The sequence below is a fragment of the Idiotropiscis lumnitzeri genome, chromosome 20 (genome assembly GCF_059441095.1).
Source record: "Idiotropiscis lumnitzeri isolate Australia: NSW breed Sydney's pygmy pipehorse chromosome 20, RoL_Ilum_1.0, whole genome shotgun sequence".
Lineage (NCBI taxonomy): Eukaryota > Metazoa > Chordata > Actinopteri > Syngnathiformes > Syngnathidae > Idiotropiscis > Idiotropiscis lumnitzeri.
In genome coordinates, this window is record NC_142410.1 from 9929684 (window position 1) to 9949992 (window position 20309).

The 20309-nt window shown below is 45.6% G+C and overlaps 1 protein-coding gene across 1 annotated transcript in view; it reads left to right on the forward strand.

The window, feature by feature from the left end:
- The first annotated feature begins 3140 nt into the window (after positions 1 to 3140).
- atrnl1b (attractin like 1b) overlaps positions 3141 to 20309 on the forward strand; it is a 35943-nt gene continuing 18774 nt past the window's right edge. The window contains exons 1-20 of the mRNA XM_088283738.1: positions 3141 to 4091; positions 5612 to 5695; positions 6034 to 6147; positions 6433 to 6561; positions 6732 to 6940; positions 7162 to 7336; positions 7569 to 7656; positions 7723 to 7984; positions 8222 to 8405; positions 8876 to 9030; positions 9219 to 9303; positions 9378 to 9592; positions 9668 to 9786; positions 10176 to 10308; positions 10573 to 10760; positions 11564 to 11777; positions 11946 to 12137; positions 14366 to 14590; positions 14934 to 15071; positions 16723 to 16816. Of these exons, the coding sequence (XP_088139864.1) occupies positions 3880 to 4091; positions 5612 to 5695; positions 6034 to 6147; positions 6433 to 6561; positions 6732 to 6940; positions 7162 to 7336; positions 7569 to 7656; positions 7723 to 7984; positions 8222 to 8405; positions 8876 to 9030; positions 9219 to 9303; positions 9378 to 9592; positions 9668 to 9786; positions 10176 to 10308; positions 10573 to 10760; positions 11564 to 11777; positions 11946 to 12137; positions 14366 to 14590; positions 14934 to 15071; positions 16723 to 16816 (3215 nt within the window). The 5' untranslated portion in view covers positions 3141 to 3879. The remainder of the gene's footprint in view (positions 4092 to 5611; positions 5696 to 6033; positions 6148 to 6432; positions 6562 to 6731; positions 6941 to 7161; positions 7337 to 7568; positions 7657 to 7722; positions 7985 to 8221; positions 8406 to 8875; positions 9031 to 9218; positions 9304 to 9377; positions 9593 to 9667; positions 9787 to 10175; positions 10309 to 10572; positions 10761 to 11563; positions 11778 to 11945; positions 12138 to 14365; positions 14591 to 14933; positions 15072 to 16722; positions 16817 to 20309) is intronic.

Here is a 20309-nt window from a genome sequence, read left to right on the forward strand (position 1 = left end):
CCCTGTTAAAATTGCAGCTTGTCACATAAAATTAGACCGAGATAATTCAATTCCAAACCTTTGCTCACTATAAATGTGACTTTTAAACTGTGCAAATCAATTACGACTATACAACCAGGATAGTGCAGTTGCACAAGTGTGCACACCCTCTTTTAACTGGAGATGTGATTGATTGAAATCTGATTGACCGCAAATATGATTCAGATTTTCAAGTCGGCATTATTTGCTGACTTTGCTTTACTCGTTAGTTACTTGGTGATGGTTATTTAGTAAGCGAGTGACTCATGCAGATGTCTTATTATTCGAAGCTGTTTTGTAACATTTCATCCACAAGTAGAACAGGAAATCATTAACCGACCCTGAATGACATCACAACATTTCCGTCTTCCTCCACCTAAGTCAAACCTCACCGTGGCCCAATTTTGCCCGCTATCTGAATGCACGTCGGATGTCTTTTGACTGTGCTCGTCGTGCGCTTGAATCATCTTCTGGGCTTTATGTTTCAGCGCATTCCTCTCATTCCTCCTCCAGCTCACTGCTCTCCCACGGGCTGCCTTTCGGTTCGCAACTTTGTTCTCTGCTCATGTAAAAAGAAAAAAAAAAAGCACAGCAGTGTGGTTAAGAATGCTAAAATGGGATTTTTTGGGACAGTTTAAGTACTTGGAAAGATTGTTTTATAAAATACTGCCTATGTCGTACAGTGATAATAATTTTGATAGTTCCCCAACTTTGATGGCTGACGTGTTCCCACAAACATGCCGGTCACTGCCAATCCTTTAAGGCTATTAGCTGACTGCATAAAAACTCTAATTAGAGTGTAATTACAGCTGTTTGTCTCATTACGTTATTTTCTTAATATTTGTCAAAATACGCCAAGATTCAAGTCGTCTTCTTTTTTTTTTTTTTTTTTTTTTTTTCAAACTAAAAAGCTGCATTCCTGCTTCCGTCTCCCACTCTACTGTGTTGCTTTATTTCGCTACCATGACGACCAGCATCGGCACGAGCGGGTTTGCGACAAAGCGAGTGGCTGCTATTATTCCAAAGTGTAAAGAAAAAAAAAAAGTCAAATCTGGATTTGTATTTTCACTCAGTCAGGCAGCACTTCATCACCAAGCTGCCGTATAACAACTTCTCCGAACATTCGAGTATGCATCACTAATCAGAAGCCAGCTCTGCTTCGCTCTCGTTTTTGACATGATAGCACTCATGAGGAGTGCTCGAAAAGGGCGGAGCTTGTCCCAGCCTAGTTGTCGTGTCAGCAACACGGCGTTAAATGAGCCGACTTGTGGGTATTGTGTTGCTGCTTTTGATGCGCACGCCTCGGCCACCTGGGTGCAGTATCATCCAAACGGATATTCTGTTAGTCGTTCTTCACTGAGGATGAAGAATAGAGGTCGTGTTGCTCCATCATTTGTGTTTAAATATCTGTTGCTTCAAGAGATTTGATTCACTGATATAAAGTTGATGCTTTAAAATGAAAACAGCGTTTCCAGTTTGTAGCTCTTCCTTCCCTGGCAAGGAGAGAACAGCCTGGAATGATGATGATGACTCAGCGTGAGCTCCAAATGGAGGGTGGTCTTAGCCCTTATCGCCCCCTCGCACTGTGTCCACGGCAGACAAAGTGTCTTGTTAATAATCCGGCAAGGGGAATTCCTGGAGTGCAGCAGACCTTTTGGAAGAGCTTGTGCTGCATGGGTGGCGGCGTTTTTTTTTTGTTTGTTTTTTAAATCACAGTCAGTGATTTACTGTAAGCTCACTGATATTTGTCTATGTAGGAGCAGATGAGAAAAAGCGAGATGCTTTTTTTGGATGTTTTAATACAAAAAAGCGTCAGTTTCTGCCTTCTTTTTTTTTGTTCTGCTCACCAACGTCACATAAAGAGCATTTCTCACCAGTGAATCACAGGTCAAAGGTCACTGAATCAACTCCAAATTGAACCCTCGTCAATTCTTGGGTTCCTTCCAAGTTGGTACATTGAAAAGAAAAGACCCTCGCAACCCCTCTGCCTTTCATTTAGTCGTTTTCTTCTAATCTGGTGCCTAGGCTGACTGTTACGTCTGGGAATTTCCAAAGAAAACCAAGCCGAGTGTCTCTTTTGGCTGTCTCGCCGTTGTTTGGGGAACATCCAGAGCGACGCACACATGCAAACACCTTGCGAAGATGAGAAGAGTCACGGCACAATAATATTGGTTTTACTTTATGGTGAAACCCTGCTGGAAAATAGGGAGCGGTACTTAAGTGTATGAAAATGTTGGCGAAGGCTCACAATGTTAATATGGCATATTTAAAATGAGTCATTAACAGTCATTGAATGATGATCTGATAAAGCAGCTCAGATTATTTTCGTACATCTTATACTCAGTGGGTACGCGGGGAGCTGTAAATATATGGATTTTTTTATATTGAATTACATGCTTTTGGTATTTTATTAATACTTAAATTGTGGATACATATTTTTTAGTTTTTTAATGAGCAATAAATTTAATCAATGATCAATTTATGCAATATTTTTCATGACTATGTATTTTAATAACATTTGCAACATTTTGAACGCTGAATTTGTTATTAAAGTTATTAAAAACTAAAGAAAAAAAAGTATACACTATATTGTTCAGTTTTACTTTTTTATAGTTTTGAAAATTATTCATTGACCAATTTAGTTTTTTTTAGTCTTTGTCTTTTTCTTACTGTGCATTTGACAGATCAACATCTTGAAAATATACCATAGCTCCCTTCACGTTGGCACTGTGCATACAGGAAGTGCAGTTTTTTTCAGCTTAGTAAAAATATAAATAAAAAAAATAGTAACGGTCAGTGTTTTGCGATTTCGTTAAAATACTGATTGGCACTGCCATCTTTTGGTGAGAATACAGGAGTCTGTTTTGGAGCTAGTGCGCATGCGTGGAACAACGGCCGTTTCAGTGCTGTAAGGAATGCTTGATTCCTTCAGTTATTGTAATTTATTTCAGGTACCAACACAGTATACGCACATAAAAAGACATACAATTTACATACGTTAAGAAAGAGGAAGGTTTAAACTTTTTTTGTTTACCTAAAAGGATTCCGTCGGGGAAAAAAGACGACCTGTCCCTTTAAATGGGAGTCGTTCTCCATTGCGCATGCGTATTGTGTGTTTAGTTTTTCCCAACCTGAGGAGCTGTCTGGAGAGGCGTTCGCTGCCAATTCTTGTCATGTTTAGACAGCAACTACGCTGATTTGCCCTCAACACCTTCTCATTTCGGAATAACATAAACCTCCGCGGAAGCCAAGTCGCCGATCGGAGCGGCTAACCAGCGACGGGCGTCGCGAGTGGGCTCAAAACAAGCGCTTCAAGTGCTCCCTAACCCCGCGTCCACTGTTCCAGTCGGCGAGAGTACTGCCTCATCCTCCCCCTCCTCCGCCGCCTCCTCTCCGGACCTCCACATCCATGTTGGCGGCCGCAGCCCTCGCGCTGCTCCGGGGGGCTTCGAGCCTTTGTTCTCCGGTGGACGACGTCCGGCTCCGTTGCCGCGGCTTGTGGAAGGACTCGCGGCGTGGCACGACTTCCCGTGGCTCGTCTTGAGGATTGTTGACGCGTAAAAAAATGGCTGCTATTTGAAAGAGAGAGCGAACGAGAGGGGAAAAGCGAGCGGTCATGAATCAATGCTGGGACGCTGCGGATAAGCTAAACAGGCTAACGGATGATGCGTTAGCTCACGAGTAAATGCGCCTTTAAACCCGCTTGCAAACCATGGTTGACTCATTTGGAATTTAACTCCAGAATTTGGAAAGCAGCAACTGTTCCCCCTTAATGCTTTGCATGCAGTCCGGATTTAAACATGCAGAACTTTTTTAGTCCCACTTGAAGCACTTTTTGATTTTTTTTTTCCCTTCTTCAAAATGGATTCAGCCGGGAGATGGTCGACAAAAGTCTCCTATGGGAGATACTTGCTTACGGCATCTGTTCTGGTGCACTTGGTCGTGTTCGCCCACTCCTCGCCGCCCAAAGCCTGTGACAAGTCGTGTCTGTCCGGGAAATGTCTGAACGGATCGTGCGTGTGCGAGCCAGGATGGGTGGGAGACCAGTGCCAGCATTGCCAGGGCAGGTTCAAGTAAGTTGAGCTTCATTAATGGTATAATGTATCAGAAATTGCATGTCAAGCTGCATGATCATTTATGACATAATGTCATAACCCTGGAGCATCAATATTGCATGTAAAGCTACTTGTCGGTACTTTAAATGCAGTTTTCATGCCAAAAAAAAATGCAGATTAGAGTTTCCACCAGTGTGGTTTGTCTGGCACCGTTTTTGTCAAGCAGGATGGCCTCGCTGTCACAACCCACCGTTTTTTTTTTTTTTTTTTGTTTAATCCAGCCTAGGTGTTTTGACACTCTTTGGGAATCACCATTAGTTGAAAGGCTTTCTGACACACCCACTAAATTCCGGGTGGCAAGAGCTCAGATGGCACCATTAGTCAACAAGCTGTGATTGAGTAATTAAGAAAACTGTAATTGACTTGAGTAATGATTTTTTTTAGCCTTCATCTCTTCCACGTGTCATATAAAAGTAAAAGATGTAAATTGCTTTGGAGCTACATGCAACGCCAACAGTGTTTTATATTACAACAGGAAACCTATTTAAATAAAATGTCATGGTGGAATTCAGACATACCTGATAAAGCAGATTTGGTTCTCAATTCTTGCCTTCCTTCAGAAGAAGCTACTTGGCCTATTTACAAAATCCTCTATTTGTTTTTATCACCCACAAGCTCTACTGGTTTATTTTTTATTTTTTTAAATTTAAATACCCTCATCAAAACAAAAATTGAACATTCGGGTATACGTGGGTTCATCGAGCCAATACCACGCTTTTTTGTCCTTGACATTTACAAAATATGTAATGGTCATTTATGAATTACCTTCAATATGACTGATATCATCATTTTCCAGTACGTCTTTACCACAACACGGCAATCATGTTGGCGTTTGAGTTTTGCCGATGTCATGTCCAGAAATCCAACCTTCACTTTGTGGCAGCTTCATAGTCAAGACAATGCGGCGGAAGTGTGGTTACATTGATAAACAGGAAGTAGTGGATGCTTCTGGCGTTAACAAGTCTCGTCATTGGACATGGCCTCAAGATAGTTGGCCTGGCTGACGGGGCGGCCTTAATTTCATCCCAATTCGAGGAAACCAAAAGCATGCAGCTTCTTGGGAAAAAGCCTTTTGGGAAGCTACTTGACTTTTGCGCCGGCATCCCCTGCGGGTTCGTTTTTGGGTGATGACGACAACGTGGACGAGTTAATGAGCAGGCGTTCAAGTAAGCAATTGGTCAACCTTCTTGAAAGCGTCGCTCGCCGCCACACTAATAATGATGATAAAAAATGCACACCACACAAATAGAAGCTTAACACAGTGCAAGTTGTTGTTGGGACTTTTGGATTGTCCCGCTGGGGGTTGGCAGTTTTTACGCTGATGCCCTTCTTGATGCAAACAAACAAAATTTTTAAAAAAATTATATAACTACCAGATTTCAACACATAAAGAACATGCATACTCTTTTTTTTTTTTACTCATTTTAAACTAGGATTTTATCTTGAGTGACTAATCTGCTCTCCTGATGTGTTTTCAGGTTAACCGAGCCCTCGGGCTTTCTGACGGACGGTCCGATCAACTACAAGTACAAAACCAAGTGCACCTGGCTTATCGAGGGCTAGTGAGTATCTCTGATGGTTGATCATTATTGCAACTGGGCCCCAAAGTATCCATTTTGAACTGCTCCGTTTTAATTGGCCGTGATTCAGAGAGATGCAGGGGGTGACATCGCCGAACCTGCACATCCGCCGGGTTGCCACGGCAACCGCAGTCATTGTGAGGACAAGGATGTTGCCATCAAGAACATTGCGTTTACAGTGTACTGGCCGCGGTGTCAATTGATTTACCTTCCTGCTGTGTTATCTTGGTGTAACGTTGGATCAAATGTCCTGACATTTACGATTGGCCTTCAATAAATACATATTGACGGGCTAACGCCTAATCTGCCTTGTTTTTCAGCCCCAATGCTGTGCTTCGCTTACGCTTCAGCCACTTTGCTACTGAATGTAGCTGGGACCATATGTACATTTACGATGGAGACTCCGTATACGCTCCCCTCGTTGCCGTTTTTAGGTGAGGTCCTCCGAAAAAAAAAAAAAAAATCTCCCCATTCAAGCATCTTAACTCATGAATTGCCATTGACGGCCAAAGACGTCAAAGATTTTTTTTTTTTTACTGGTAGTGAAACTCTCATTTAGTTATTTTCACCTCTACAATCCTTACACTACAGTACGACAATAGTGACTGATGTGGCCACGTCATAAATTTCTTAACTGTTCTCTAATCTGCCCGCGAGAAATGTTGTTGCATTTTTTCCATATACAAAGGAAAAGGCTGATTTTGCGCCTTTGTTCACAGCGGCCTCGTTGTTCCGGAGGTGCGGGGGAACGAGACGGTCCCCGAAGTGGAGACGACGTCGGGCTATGCACTGCTACACTTCTTTAGCGACGCTGCTTACAACCTGACTGGATTTGAAATATTCTACTCGTAAGTGCGCTGCTTGATTTTTGCAAGATTCATACTTGCGCTCTGTATAAACATATATGTAATAGTGTAAAATAATTGGACTGTTTTATTTGCTCTTTTTTTTCCCCTAATGGGAAAGGGGTGTTGTTTATTATTCAAGTTACGAGGACGACTTGTATATTTGTGTCCAGGATCAACTCATGTCCCAGCAACTGCTCGGGCCACGGGAAGTGCACGCCGGGCAACTCGGCGGCCAGCCGTGTGTACTGCGAGTGCGACAAGTACTGGAAGGGAGAAGCCTGCGACATACCGTACTGCCGCAACAACTGCGGCAGCCCCGACCACGGCTATTGCGACCTCACCGGCGAGAAGCTCTGCGTTTGCAACGACAGCTGGCAAGGTGAGAACAGGCCGGCTGCATCGAGTGTATAAAAGGAGAAAAATCATCTTAAGATCGTTTTAAGCTGAGCTGCATGTAAGAGTGATGTTTACATTCTTGCGGAATTACAATGTTGTCACTCCACCCGTGTCTGAGGTTGGTATGTCGTAAGACACACTTTCTCAAAGAGGAACCTAAGCTGTTGTGCTGTCATGACCATGCGACTTTCTTCACCCCCCCAGGCCCGGACTGCTCCCTCACCGTGCCTTCCACCGAGTCGTTCTGGGTGCTGCCCAGCGTCAAGCCCTTCGGCACATCGCTGGGCCGAGCCTCCCACAGGGCCGTCGTGCAGGATAAGGTCATGTGGGTGGTGGGCGGCTACACCTTTAACGTCACCTCCTTCCAGATGATCCTCAAGTAAGCCGCGCTGACACACGAGCGGGAGCGATACAGAAATGAGACCCGCACAAAGACAATAATGGCGAGGCGGCTTTATTTAGACCGCGCTTTTCATGCTCAAAGTCACGCATTGACAGAAGACTTAAAAAAAACAAGGGATTTTCCCCCACCATGACATATTTTGTCCGTTTCCACTGAAACCTTCCAGCGTGTGCCGAATGGTCTAGCTAAACATGCGATTTCTTCACAGCTACAACCTGGAGAGCGGCATTTGGAACACGGTGCCAATCAACAGCGGCCCCATGCCCAGATACAGCCACTCGCTCGCCTCCTACCAGGTAATCCTTTTTCCAGTACCGCCTAATTGAAGTCGAGCGTCACCTCACGTCTCCTCCCGCACTCAGGAGGACATCTTCATGTTCGGCGGGAAGCTGGAGTCGGGCTGGGCGAACGTGACGGACGAGCTGTGGGTCTTCAATATTCCCTCTCGCACGTGGCAGCGGAAGAACCCCGTGGCGGGCTCGCCCGCCCAAGTGCAGTTGTACGCGGTGGAAGGTCACACGGCGCACTGCGTCGTCCTGGACAGCGGCGAGGTGGTCATGCTCGTCATTTTCGGCTACTCGCCCCTGTACAGCTACATCAGCAACGTTCAGGAGTATAACCTGAGTGAGTCCTCGTGGTGCTGCTTATTCACAAATTTACATATTCATCTTTTATTCTTTGGAACATATCCCTAGCTAGTCATCTCATCTCCATTTTATTTTTTGAAGCACTTAAAAAAGGCAACCACAGCTGCATACAAAGTGCTTTATGAAGTCAAAATCCGACAATAACAACGCCAGAGAAGTCACGGTTGATTTGTCATTTGAATTGAATTTGACGGCCGTAATTTGCATCCGACAGGGACCAACACTTGGACCGTGCCAGAGACGAAAGGTGCCATTCCACAGGGCGGTTACGGCCACACCAGCGCGTATTATCAAGCTAGCGGCAGCGTTTACGTTCACGGCGGCTACAAGGCGCTGCCGGCGAGCAAGTTTGGCCTGGTCGACGACCTCTATCGCTATGACGTCAACACGCGCACGTGGTAGGTTTGCTTAGGAGGGATGTTGATTTATTTTCACGCTCGTTTTTAGAGTCCGCCACAGGCTGCGTGTTAATCAGTTACCCCTCCAGTTGTCCACTAATTCAATTTAGTCCTCTGGATGATTAGTTTTAACATTGCTGCGAGCTGCGAGATCTCGCTTACAAAACACGTCATTGTTGCCATCTTAACTACTTTTCCACACTCCTTTGGGTGTTTTGTGTCGTAAGAAAGAGATAACACGAGTGGAATCAGTTTGAAGTTGTTTCTTTTTTTGTGTGACAAAAGTGCGTGCTTAAATGAGTCGACTGCGCTGAACATTTCCAAAGACACGGTTCCCATTCTTAGTTTGCAAAAGCGGTGATTTATGAACTTGTTATATTTAGCAAAGGTTGCTGGCTTAATTTTGACTTGCGTGCGTGAGGACAGACCGTGAGAGAGTTGGCGTTTCACGTTAAACCCACTTGTTGTAGGTTCATCCTGCGAGAAAGCGGCATCCCCCGCTACCTCCACTCCGCCGCGCTCCTCAGCGGCACCCTGCTGGTCTTCGGCGGCAACACGCACAACGACACGTCGCTAAGCAACGGCGCCAAGTGCTTCTCGGCGGACTTCCTGGCGTATGACATCGGTAAGGCCCGCCGAGGCATCCGCATGGACTGCCAGTGAAGAAACAGGATGATGATACTTGATTGGTATTCAAATAATATTTACTTTCCCCTCCCTCGTTCTTTGTAGCATTCTTATCTTAAGCATTAGCGTGAATCATTTTCAATCCAAAACAACAGCATCCTTCGTCACTTTCATTTTTCTTCTCAGCGTGCGACGAGTGGAGGATCCTGCCGAAGCCCGACCTGCACCGGGACGTCAACCGCTTCGGCCACTCCGCCGTGGTCAGCAACGGGTGAGTCGCAGAGCCGAATGTGTGCCGCAGACACCAGAAGGACGCCGCCCATTTCACCGCCTTTGCATCACCAGGTCCATGTTCGTGTTCGGCGGCTTCTCCGGCGTCCTGCTCAATGATGTGCTCGTGTATCGGCCGCCCAGTTGCCAGGCTTTCCCCACAGAGGAAGGGTGCGCCAAGGCCGGCCCGGGGGTGCGTTGCATTTGGAGCAGAGGCCGCTGCCTGCCCTGGGAGGCCAGCATGAGCACAGGGAGCATCACTCCTGCGCATTTTTGCCCCCCAAAACCAGGCAAGGAACAACTTGAATAGTGAATTATGCTTGTAATATTTTAAATAATTGCAATACTTCATCTCCTTTATTCAGGTACTGTCGACGAGCTCTGCTACCGCTTTTCGGACTGTGCAAGCTGCACAGCAAACACCAACGGGTGCCAGTGGTGTGACGACAAGAAGTGTATCTCGGTATACACCAACTGCACTCTTGTGAGTACACCACCAGGGGGCGGCAGAGCGCCGTCTCATTGTCTTGTGTGCGCACATTACTTCTGATGTTGAGGCCTTTGTTTAGTTCCACCTAATTTTCTGTCTTTTGTTTTTCAATGAGCATGAGTTCCCATAGTCCTCTGTATTTTGTTATTTTCCTCAGCATTTATGCATTAGGCAACGTTTTGTGCGGATAGGGTCGATGGTCGTCCATTTTCACTTGACCTGTGGACATGACCTCTCTACCTCTCTATTGTCTTCATTAACATTAACACTAAATGTGTTACTTTGTCACATTTTTAAGTGCTCAGCTATGGCCATTTAAATCAGTGAGTCCAACTTACTTGATTGTGTTTGAGACTGTGTCCTTGTTCTTCCCCTCATCTTAGAATGTGAGGAACTTCACTTCCTGCCCCATGCGCAACGAGCGGGTGTGCAGCAAGCTGGCCAACTGCAAGAGCTGCTCGCTGAATCTCAACTGTCAGTGGGACCAGAACCAGTCCGAGTGCCACGCTCTGCCTGGTAAGACGCGTACGGTCCACAGTCACAACACATGGAGGTCTGTGTGGTGTTTTTTCCCGGTTAAGTGGATGACAGGAAATATATTCACAACACACTTGAAACTTCAATCCTATAGATCTAAATTGTGAGCATTTTATGGCTTCACAGAAATGCCACCCAAAACAAAATGAAGTCTGTCTTCCTCCACCTGTCAGTTTTTCAGATTGTATTGTTTGTCCTACACTAAGAAAGCGAGAGGCACAAACCGTTTCTGTCGTTCGGCAGCCCAACAGTGCAGCGATGGCTGGAGTCAGGTGGGTGAGGCCTGCCTGCGGATCAACTCCAGTCGTGAGAGCTACGACAACGCCAAGCACTACTGTAAGAATCTCCACGGCAACATCGCCTCGCTCACCTCCGCCAAGCAGGTGGATTTTGTTCTCGACGAGCTGAAGAAGCTGCAGGAGCAGGACAAGGTAGACGTGTTTTCTATGATCTGCTCTGTTTGATTCTGTTGTATTGTAATTTATTTTTTTGCTTCACTCTGGCGTTTGTGCCTGATATAATTTTTTTCTAACCTTTGATCACCTTCTATTGCGATTAGCTAACATTTTAGCAGCAGACAGAAGTCTCATCAGCCACACACTGCATATCAAATTTGAATTGAATCTCTCTTGCTCTTTGATGCATATGTGTATACACGTAGAGGTTCAGTCAGGACAAATGTAGACAAGAGGAAATTAAGGGTTCATTGTAAAGTAGTTGGAACAGTGCAGTGGAAAAAAACTTCATATCTAACTTTTTTCCATGACACTTTTTGTATTCTCCCCTTGCCTCATACCCAGTCTGTATTATCAATTATCCTGAAACACCACCCCAGATAAATACTCATAAATCTGATTTTGCCCTCGGGGAAAAGTTCTACCCCACACACGCAAACCTCCCAATTGTGATTAATCCTCCCCCATCGTCTCCCCAGGCTGAGTTAAACTTGGTTATGCTTGTTGCAAGTCCTCAGGATGTTGTTTGTTGTCAGTCTGCAAGCCTGACAAATCCCCAACCCCTCCTCTTTACATTTGAGATTCAAGCCCCGAAGGCAAGTGGAGAAATCATCTGTGAAATTATTTCCTCTGCCCTTTTTTTTTTTAATGGTATTCTGAATCAAATTGGATGTATTTTTAAACGGTGCAACAGAGCAGCGCAGTCACGCCGGTTATCCGCTTTATAAATACGCGGCGGTCGGAGGTGTTGATGTGTTAAATATCCTGTGTGCCCTCAGCGTTTGTCGCCCTGGGTGGGCCTGAGGAAGATCAACGTGTCTTACTGGGGCTGGGAGGACATGTCGCCTTTCACCAACAGCAGCCTACGCTGGCTGCCCGGCGAGCCCAGCGACTCGGGTTTCTGCGCCTACCTGGAGGAGCCGCAGGTGTCGGGCCTCAGGGCCAACCCGTGCACCGCCACCGCGCACGGCCTCATATGCGAAAAAGCCACGGGTGAGTACATTTTTATTTTGATCTCAACTGCTCGTTAGCATCTCCGGTGGAAAGTGATGAATAGAAAGAGGGGCGGAAAAGAAATCGGTGTACCCAATGTGAGGAAGCGCTCCACATTAATATCAGGAAATAAACACCCTGCTGTCTTTTGTCCCTCCTCCCCCGCAGGAAACCCCAATCAGAGCTCCCGCCTCCCGTGCAAGAAGCCGTGCTCGCTGCACACCACTTGTGCCAACTGCACCAGCCAAGCCATGGAGTGCATGTGGTGCAGCAGTGCGCAGCGCTGCGTGGACTCCACCGCCTATGTCATCTCCTTCCCGTACGGCCAGTGTCTGGAGTGGCAGACAGGAGACTGCCTGGGTGAGCGCCCCATTCCAAAAAACTAAATACAGCCGTGCCTTGATTTACATGTGAATCGACTTGGCAGTATCGCAGAGCGTGAACAATTCTTGAAGCCTTTTTGCCACGCTTGGTGTGCTGTCAAACTTAACATAAAGAAAAAATGCAATTACGCATCGTGCACCTGTCGGCAATTACAAACCTTTTCAGACGTGGCGCTGCAGGGCTCGATCCCCTGCAAATAGCGGTGAACGCTCTGTTACTACTTCCATCTATCATGTGTCTCATTAATGTTAAAAGGAAGCAAGCACGGTGAACGTGTGGGTTGCACGTCTGTCTCCGAGTTCCAGTCTTGGCCCGCCGTAATTGCATAGGTTTCCTCTGGGTGGCGCCGCTCTTTGGTGCCCGCTTTTAGCGCTCTTGCCAGTCAGGGCTCATGACAACAGACAAGAAAGGGGAAGCTAGCCTCTCGTGTTTGTGTTTTGTGATTGGATTTGAGAGGCGTTTTGGGGCCTTTGTTATACCCAATTAGTTGCACACGGCATCCCTCTCGCCGTTTGATTTCCCTGGTGGCTGACTTGCAAATTGACTCGCCGCCATTTGCAGTCTTTGAGAAGTTTATTAAAGGCAGAGCGGAGAACATAATACAACTTAAATCTGAATATAAGTACAAGTCATTTGCATTTTTCTTTGACTTTTTTTTTTTTATGAACCAGTGATGGAGAAGGTCTTAGCTTTAAATATAATTGTCTTGAATGTCTGATTGAATTGCAGACCGACTTTGAGTTGTCAATAAAAACTTGCCTGCTGATGAACCCTTTCTGCACACGTTATGCAGTGCACATGGATACCAGGAAATGAATGGTCGGGTCCAATTTTATTTTTTCGTGGAAAACCAAGCTATGAAAACTGAGGCTCCACTGTATTTAAAACCTTGTCTGTATTTTTAATGAATGTGTTTAGAATAGTGGCATTTGGACCCTAGAGGGGATTTAGGACCTTTTGCTGGATTCCTGTGGTGAAATTCTTTTAACTTGAAGTCAACCCACAAACTGTGTTCCACTGTTGAATAATCTATCTCTGACAGGGTTAGTCAAAAGTGAGCATTATCTAAGATCAGGGTAGATTTTGTATTGACGCTCATGATGTTGTGTTATGAAAAATGAAAGAAAATGTCAAAGAGACGCCTTCAAGTTCATGTTTGACTGTACCATCATATTTCTTTGGGATTACGCGCTGAGATTTTTGGTCTTCTATGCATTTAACCGCAGTGTCTGCGCCGTGATCATACGTCTGGGCTGTTAAAAATTCATTTTTACAGGCCTGTCAAACTTGCTATCCAATTTATGGAGCAGTTCCAAGCATGGGATTTAGTTGCTTGCTAGAATTGATTTACTTGTCACAATCCATGTTGAGGTTGTATGTTTTTGTTTCCTATTGATTCCGACAGGCGTTTTCTTTTTTTTTTTTTTTTTTTTTTTTAGTGTGTCAAGGAAAAAAAAAAACTCCTCATCCGTCGCGCTCAGTCCGCCTCATTCCTGCGCCGTCTGCCACTTAAAGTCCTCCACCCCGCCCGTCACAACACAATTAAATGGCCTTACTTTGGGCTGATTGCCGCCATGTTGTCATAGCGACACATCCATTAGCAGACAAGCTGGAGATTTGTTTGACATAATAAAAAAAATGAAGCACTCAGTGTTTGTCTCTAAGATGGCGGCGACATTTGCAGCCTAGAAGTGCTTCGTCTGGCGGCCAAAGTGGCAATGCGCGGCTCTGCCAGCAATTTAGCGGCGGCCAAAGTTGGCTCTACGAATGGATCGAAACCCTTTTGTAGCTCAAGGGTGAGGCTGCCACTTCGCGCTCAAACCTCATTCGGAGCCTTTTTTTTTTTTTTCTCATCGTCCACGTTGACGCTTTAAAACCTAAAGACTTATCCTTGTATCTGCTCTCACATCTGTTGTTCTGACAGCTTAACAGATAACGCGTTAATGCCCCCGCATAAAGCACTTTAAAGCACCTTAATCTGTCCAAGGCTGAGAAATCCTACAGAATGAAATCCTCTCGCCCTGTCATTGCAGCACGGGTTCACAATGCAGATGTTAGCGTCAAGGTGACCGTGGAAATGAAACGTGCAGCATGCCCGCAAACGCAAGCCTAGACTTCACCAATAATTTTAGAATGAAGTCCAAAAAGGGCAGCCGCAGTGGGTTTTAACAAGTTTCACCGTCAAACATTTTGTCATCCTTCAGCCCAGAACTGCTCGGGTCTGCGGACGTGCGGCCAGTGCCTGGAGCAGCCCGAGTGCGGCTGGTGCGGCGACCCCAGCAGCACGGGCAAGGGCCTGTGCACGGAGGGCTCGTACAGGGGGCCCATGAAGAGGCCGGCAAAGCAGGGCCAATCCCCCGACATGAGCCTGGAGCCCGGCGTCTGCCCCAAAGAAAAAGGCTTCGAGTGGTCCTTCATTCATTGCCCCGGTGAGAAAAGACACTTCCTGTTCGGGTTGCGTATTGACTCTTGCGTCTCGTGTTTAAAAAGCTGCTCTTTAATCAGGTGTCATGTTACGGCACACGCGGGGAACAGATCCCTCCCTGCGGACTCATGCAACCTTATGCTTAGCTCGTCATGTAAACTAACCTGATAAGAAACTCACTGCAGGTTGTAATGTGAGAACATCAGGGGCGTCTTGACAGATAATTGCAAAAGAAAAAAAATACATTACAATTTTACAAACTTATTCATGAAAATTATTAAAATTAATTAATTATTATTGGAAAAATGTTGAAGATGTGCCCCCCCCCCCCCTCTCCACACACACAGCATGTCAGTGTAACGGCCACAGCACGTGCGTGAACAGCAGCGTGTGCGAGCAGTGCCGCAACCTGACCACGGGTCTTCACTGTCAGACCTGCATGGCCGGTTACCACGGCGACCCCACCAACGGCGGCAAATGCCAAGGTGAGTCCCTGTCAAAACTCGCACTGTTAGCGTTTCATGAATCTGATGAATTAGTGGCAACAATGTCGTTTGTCTGATCCGTTCGTTGCCTGAAAGCAAACATCTGCACCTGTCATGGCGTGTTTTATCCAACAGATGGCACTATTGGGCATCACTTAGATGGAGGCAGGCGGTTTATCTTGGCACAATAAATGCATACGGCTTCAGGCTAAATGTTCCAAACAAGCAGAGGCTGTTTTCGTTCAGTCATCGAGAGTTGAAACACAATTTTCATCAAAAGACAAGCAAATATCAAGGATCACAGTGTTTGGCTGACATTTTAGGAAGCAGCGATGTGAGAGTGAAGGTCAAACGTTCTCTTTTTGGAGCTTTTGCTTGCATTTCTAAAACCACAACAAAAATAGAAACATGAATATCTTCAGTGAATGGATGCACTCAGTTAAACAATTGAATGACTCGTGAGATTTAAGTTGTTTTCTTATGTTGTCTAGACTGCTAGGCATGTAAGAAAAGGCATGGTGTATTTTTAAGCCCACTAGCAAATGGGAATAAATGAGTTCTTTGGCTTTTGGGGGGGGGTTATAATTGCTCTGCAGGGAGGTGCGTGTTGCTGTTCAAAACATTAAACGGCGACACATGGTGATCTATCATAGTAAACGTAATCCCTGCTGCCCAGTGCTACCATCTCTATTCTAGTCACTTTGAGGTGCGGTGTTTATATTTTGCCAGTAGAAAACATACATAATTGATTAATATACATGCACGCTTCTCTCCTTGTTTATTTATTTTTTTATTGTGTGCATTCATCATTGAAAAGCATTGCTGAGAAACTGGATGTTGCTGTGACTTTCTAAGAAATCACGTGCACGCACCCAGCTGCGCGAGATAACATCTGTTCATGCATAGGCAAATCATTGCAACCTGTAAAGCTTCACACGTGCTCGTCATTGAGGGAAATAGTTCTCTCCGATCAAAGCATGTGAAGGAATGCAATCGGGCCATTTTATGCCACATTCGCTCGCTCATCATCCGACAGTGTCGTGGAGCCCCGCCTCCATCGCGGTTTTAAATTAGGTTGCAATTAATAGTAATTAGCCAAAGCCCTTGTTCAGTGGAACACATGTATTGTCATATTAGCCTTAAAGCTGCGCTTGCCGCCTGAAATATTCATACGTGCCATGTCAGGGAGCGGCAGTGGGCGAAGATTTGTTTTCAGCGCAGGGAGACACTGTGCCCACTGACCCCCGCCGTAATATACCTCCTCCGTGTTTTAAAGCGTAGCGAAGCACACGTAATGGGCTCCCCAGCCACCAAACCTGAAAGGACGCTGCGGCACTCAAGCAGCCATCGACTCGTCTTTCACACGTTCAGCAACGCGCCTGTGTTTACGGTCAACACACACACGCACGCACGCGCGAGCACACACACACTTTTGGCCAGCCAACACACATTTTTATGATCCCTTCTCTGGCATATATTCCACTGATTCCCCCGATTATTTTCAGGTGTTGAAAGCAAAGACCCTCCCCTTCACCTTGGTCGGCGGTTTCATACAGAAAGAAAAAAATGCCGGCTTATTTTTTTGTTGTTGTTGGTGATATCTGTCCCCCTTCTACGCTTTTCAATATTCTCCCCATCTGTCCCCATCCAGCCTGTAAGTGCAACGGCCATGCAAGTATGTGCCAGGTGCTAACTGGCAAGTGCTTCTGCACCACCAAGGGCATCAAAGGGGACCAGTGCCAGCTGTGAGTACTACACACACACACACACACACACACACACACACACACACACCCACGCACACACACACTTAACAACCCAAAATGGCTCATCTCAGCTCTTCCAGTCGCTGCCATGAACATCATTCGGCTTTTAGAAGCATAATGAAAGCGCCAGATCAAATGAGCAGCTGAGCTATGTGGAAACGGGAGTTCAGAACATGCCGGCAAATTCTGCCGTGCGTTTCCGAAGCAAATTTTCCTCCTCAAGGGAATGATCTTCCTCAGTTATTAATGATGCCGTTTTTCATGTATTTCTCTGGATGATAGGGGGCAATTTGCAAATCTGCCTCTGAGTTTTCCTTCTAATGAAATCAGACGGCGTGATTAATAGAGCAACATGAAAACAAATCATAAATGGAGGGCAGCGCAGATTTTTAACCCCAACTTTCAAGCAATCTGCGGGTGTGTATCTGTGTAACTGTCGGCCGACGTTTCGTTGAGTCATTATCGCTGTCAAGGAGAAGTCAGAAGGACACTACAGATAAGCATTTACACATTAGGGGGAAATTAATGGGATTCGGATCACATTAAGGCCCGCTGACTTTCACTCACCTTTTTCCTCCTAATTGCGTAATCAAAGTTGAAAGCTACAAGAGCACCACTCGTATTGGAAGTATAACCTTTGAGGTACATTTGCATCTAATTGTGACTCATGACTTTTTTTTTTTTTTTTAATGGCTCAGTCATAAGCAGTGATTGCCTGACCTTAAGAGATCAGCTGCCCTTCCCAACACGACTCTTAAAAGTCTGATTCTCGTTCTTTTTCCTTATTGCTGGAAGGGCGAAAAACTGTTGTGTGGTTTTGGTCAGAAAGTGCACCTCCAGCATGATTACTGCTGACAGGGTCAATTTCCCCCGCCCCCCACCCCGGTGTAGGAGGACCATCCCCACTTAGCGGCCCGCTTTCCCAGTTGTAAGCAAAATGAACGCCAAGGGGTTTTTTAATGCAGTTAGAGCAACGGAGTCGGGTCACTGCTCATGCAAATTCATAGTTTGTGATAAATTCTGTCCGATATGGCAGTTTCGGGGGAAAATTGGAAAAATTAAGCTAAAGGGGTTTTCAAAGTGTTCGGTCTAGTGATGGGAAAATGAAGCTTCAAATTTGCTTCATGAACCAGTTGTTGTATTTTTGCGTCCTCTAGATGGCACTGTTGGTTTAAAAAAAAATGTCCAATGTTGAACAGAGAGCGCCATCTACAGGAGTCCAAAAATACTACAACTGGTTCATGAAGCTGATTTGAAGCTTTTTTTTTTCATTTTTTTTTTCAACTAACCTGCATGGATTTAACTTCATGAATGAAACTAAATTAACAGCACCGTGGCCTAAAATGTCGCGTGTATGTGCGCCTCCAGTTGTAGTACAACACACAGCGACACCGAGGTAGCAGGTGGCTAACAGTTGCTCCAAATGACTGATTGGAACATTAAAGCAGACCAGACACCAGGCAGGCCAATCACGAGCTATTTAGTGGAGGGATCTGCCCTCGTACCAGATTTGGGACGTTTCCTGGTGCCCATTACTGATTATCAAATTAAAATCAGGCCCGGAACATAGAACACACGGATGCATTTTTTTCCCCCCCCCCTAACTCACAGTCCCATTTCTGACTAATGTGGTTAACATCCTTATTATCGTGCAGCGTTATTTCATTGCAAAGTGATGCTAAGGTATCTAATCTTGAAAATCAAAATGCATTTTCACCTTCCAACATTAGCGCGCTCAAGTAATTACCTCTTTCTAGTGTAATCAAATTGGTGTATTGATTAACAGTTGCGTTCGTGTGCTGTTTGGTGATGTCATTCCCGGTATCTCATGACCTGTAATCACCCCGCCCCTCTCTCTCAATGTCCGCCGCTGCAACCGCCCTTGTCAGCTCCTCTTCAGCAGTAGCCCTTAAACAAAGACCTCCGCAAAATGGCGCTGCGTCTTTTGTTGCACATGTGCGTTCACACATGCATGCACCGCGGCCGCGGATGCCATTAGGGCCTCGGCGTAATGGACGTCGTAATGAAGTGAGGGTACATTAGCACAGGGTGGAATTGTTTTTGGTAAACAATAGATGCCGCTCCATGCTGTGAGGAGTACAAAAAAGGAGGGTTGAGGTCAATGTTTTGCACATGCCGACGAAAACGAAAGATAATCAAGTCTGCTAGGACTACAGAAATCAGAGAATGAGGACGGTTGAGAGGCTGAAATCAGAGAATTTGGACAATATTAACTTCTAACAAATGGCTCTTAACGATCAGTCGTTTTTTTTTTGAACATTTGACAAAAAAAAATGGTCGCAAAGAGTCATTCTTTCGCCACGTTTATTTTGACTTTGCCCTTTTCCAAGTCCATTGATATTGCTGTGTCTGTTTATTTCCGTGATTGCACCTCGTCATTTCTTCTGTTTTTGTGTGGTGCAAACATTCCGCTTGAACCTGTGCGCACACGCACACAGGTCCTCGCGTGTGTTGATTAAATTAAGATACAGCGTAACGACGACGGACCACAGTCGAGATGTGTGTGTGTGTGTGTGTGTGTGTGTGTGTGTGTGTGCATTCATGCAGCCGGAGATTAAATTAAGATACAGCAGGGAGGAGTTGCATTATACACTCCCCCTCGGACTCCATGCTGGCGTATTTTTCTGTTCTACAAATGCGAGCGCGCTGAAATGACTCAGGAGTGATGCCGTGCGAGGGTTGGAAGGCGCGTGGCAGCCTTTGTCTCCCGTCCCGTTTTCTTCTTCTTTTTTTTTTTTAAACAGGCGTAGAAAGAGCACTCTGGCCTGTCCTTGCCTGTTAAAGAGCCAGGCAGCGGCGATCACTCCGATCCACTCACTGACACTTGCTTGACCTTTTAGATTCGCTGCTTAGATATGAAGTCAAAGTGATACTTGATCATGTCACTTAATACTCTGAAAGCATGCGTTTAGTTCCACAGTGTGCAGCCGTTAAAATCTATTTGTCATTCTGCCGCTAAAAGCTGCCGGGGGGGGGGGGGGGGGGGGACTGATCGTCAGTACTGGACGCACAACAAATTAAAAGCAACTCGTGTTTACAATGTGAAACTCAAATAATTCCTGACCACTCCTTGAAGAAACGCCTAACCAGTTACGATTTCATGACATTCAGTAGATTTGTCGCAAAATGTTTTCTGCCCAGATACGGCCGATATTCGTCGTGGTCATTAATATGCTTTATAGAAATACAAGAGGCGCATAAAACAGAAGTTGCCCTTAATGGTTCATAACTGCCACCTTCAGTGTCATAACCGAGTGACCTTTTCCGCTCCGTGGCCTGCCCTCGTACACACAATCTCCTCTATGACCCTTTGATTGTGCATTATCGTCCTAACAACGCATAAAATACAACAAGCGTGACACAAATGCATCGCGATAATGGATATCCGCCAGCTTAAATGGTCTCTTTTAGCGCACGTGCATGGTCCGTAATAAAAAGCCGTCTACCAGGT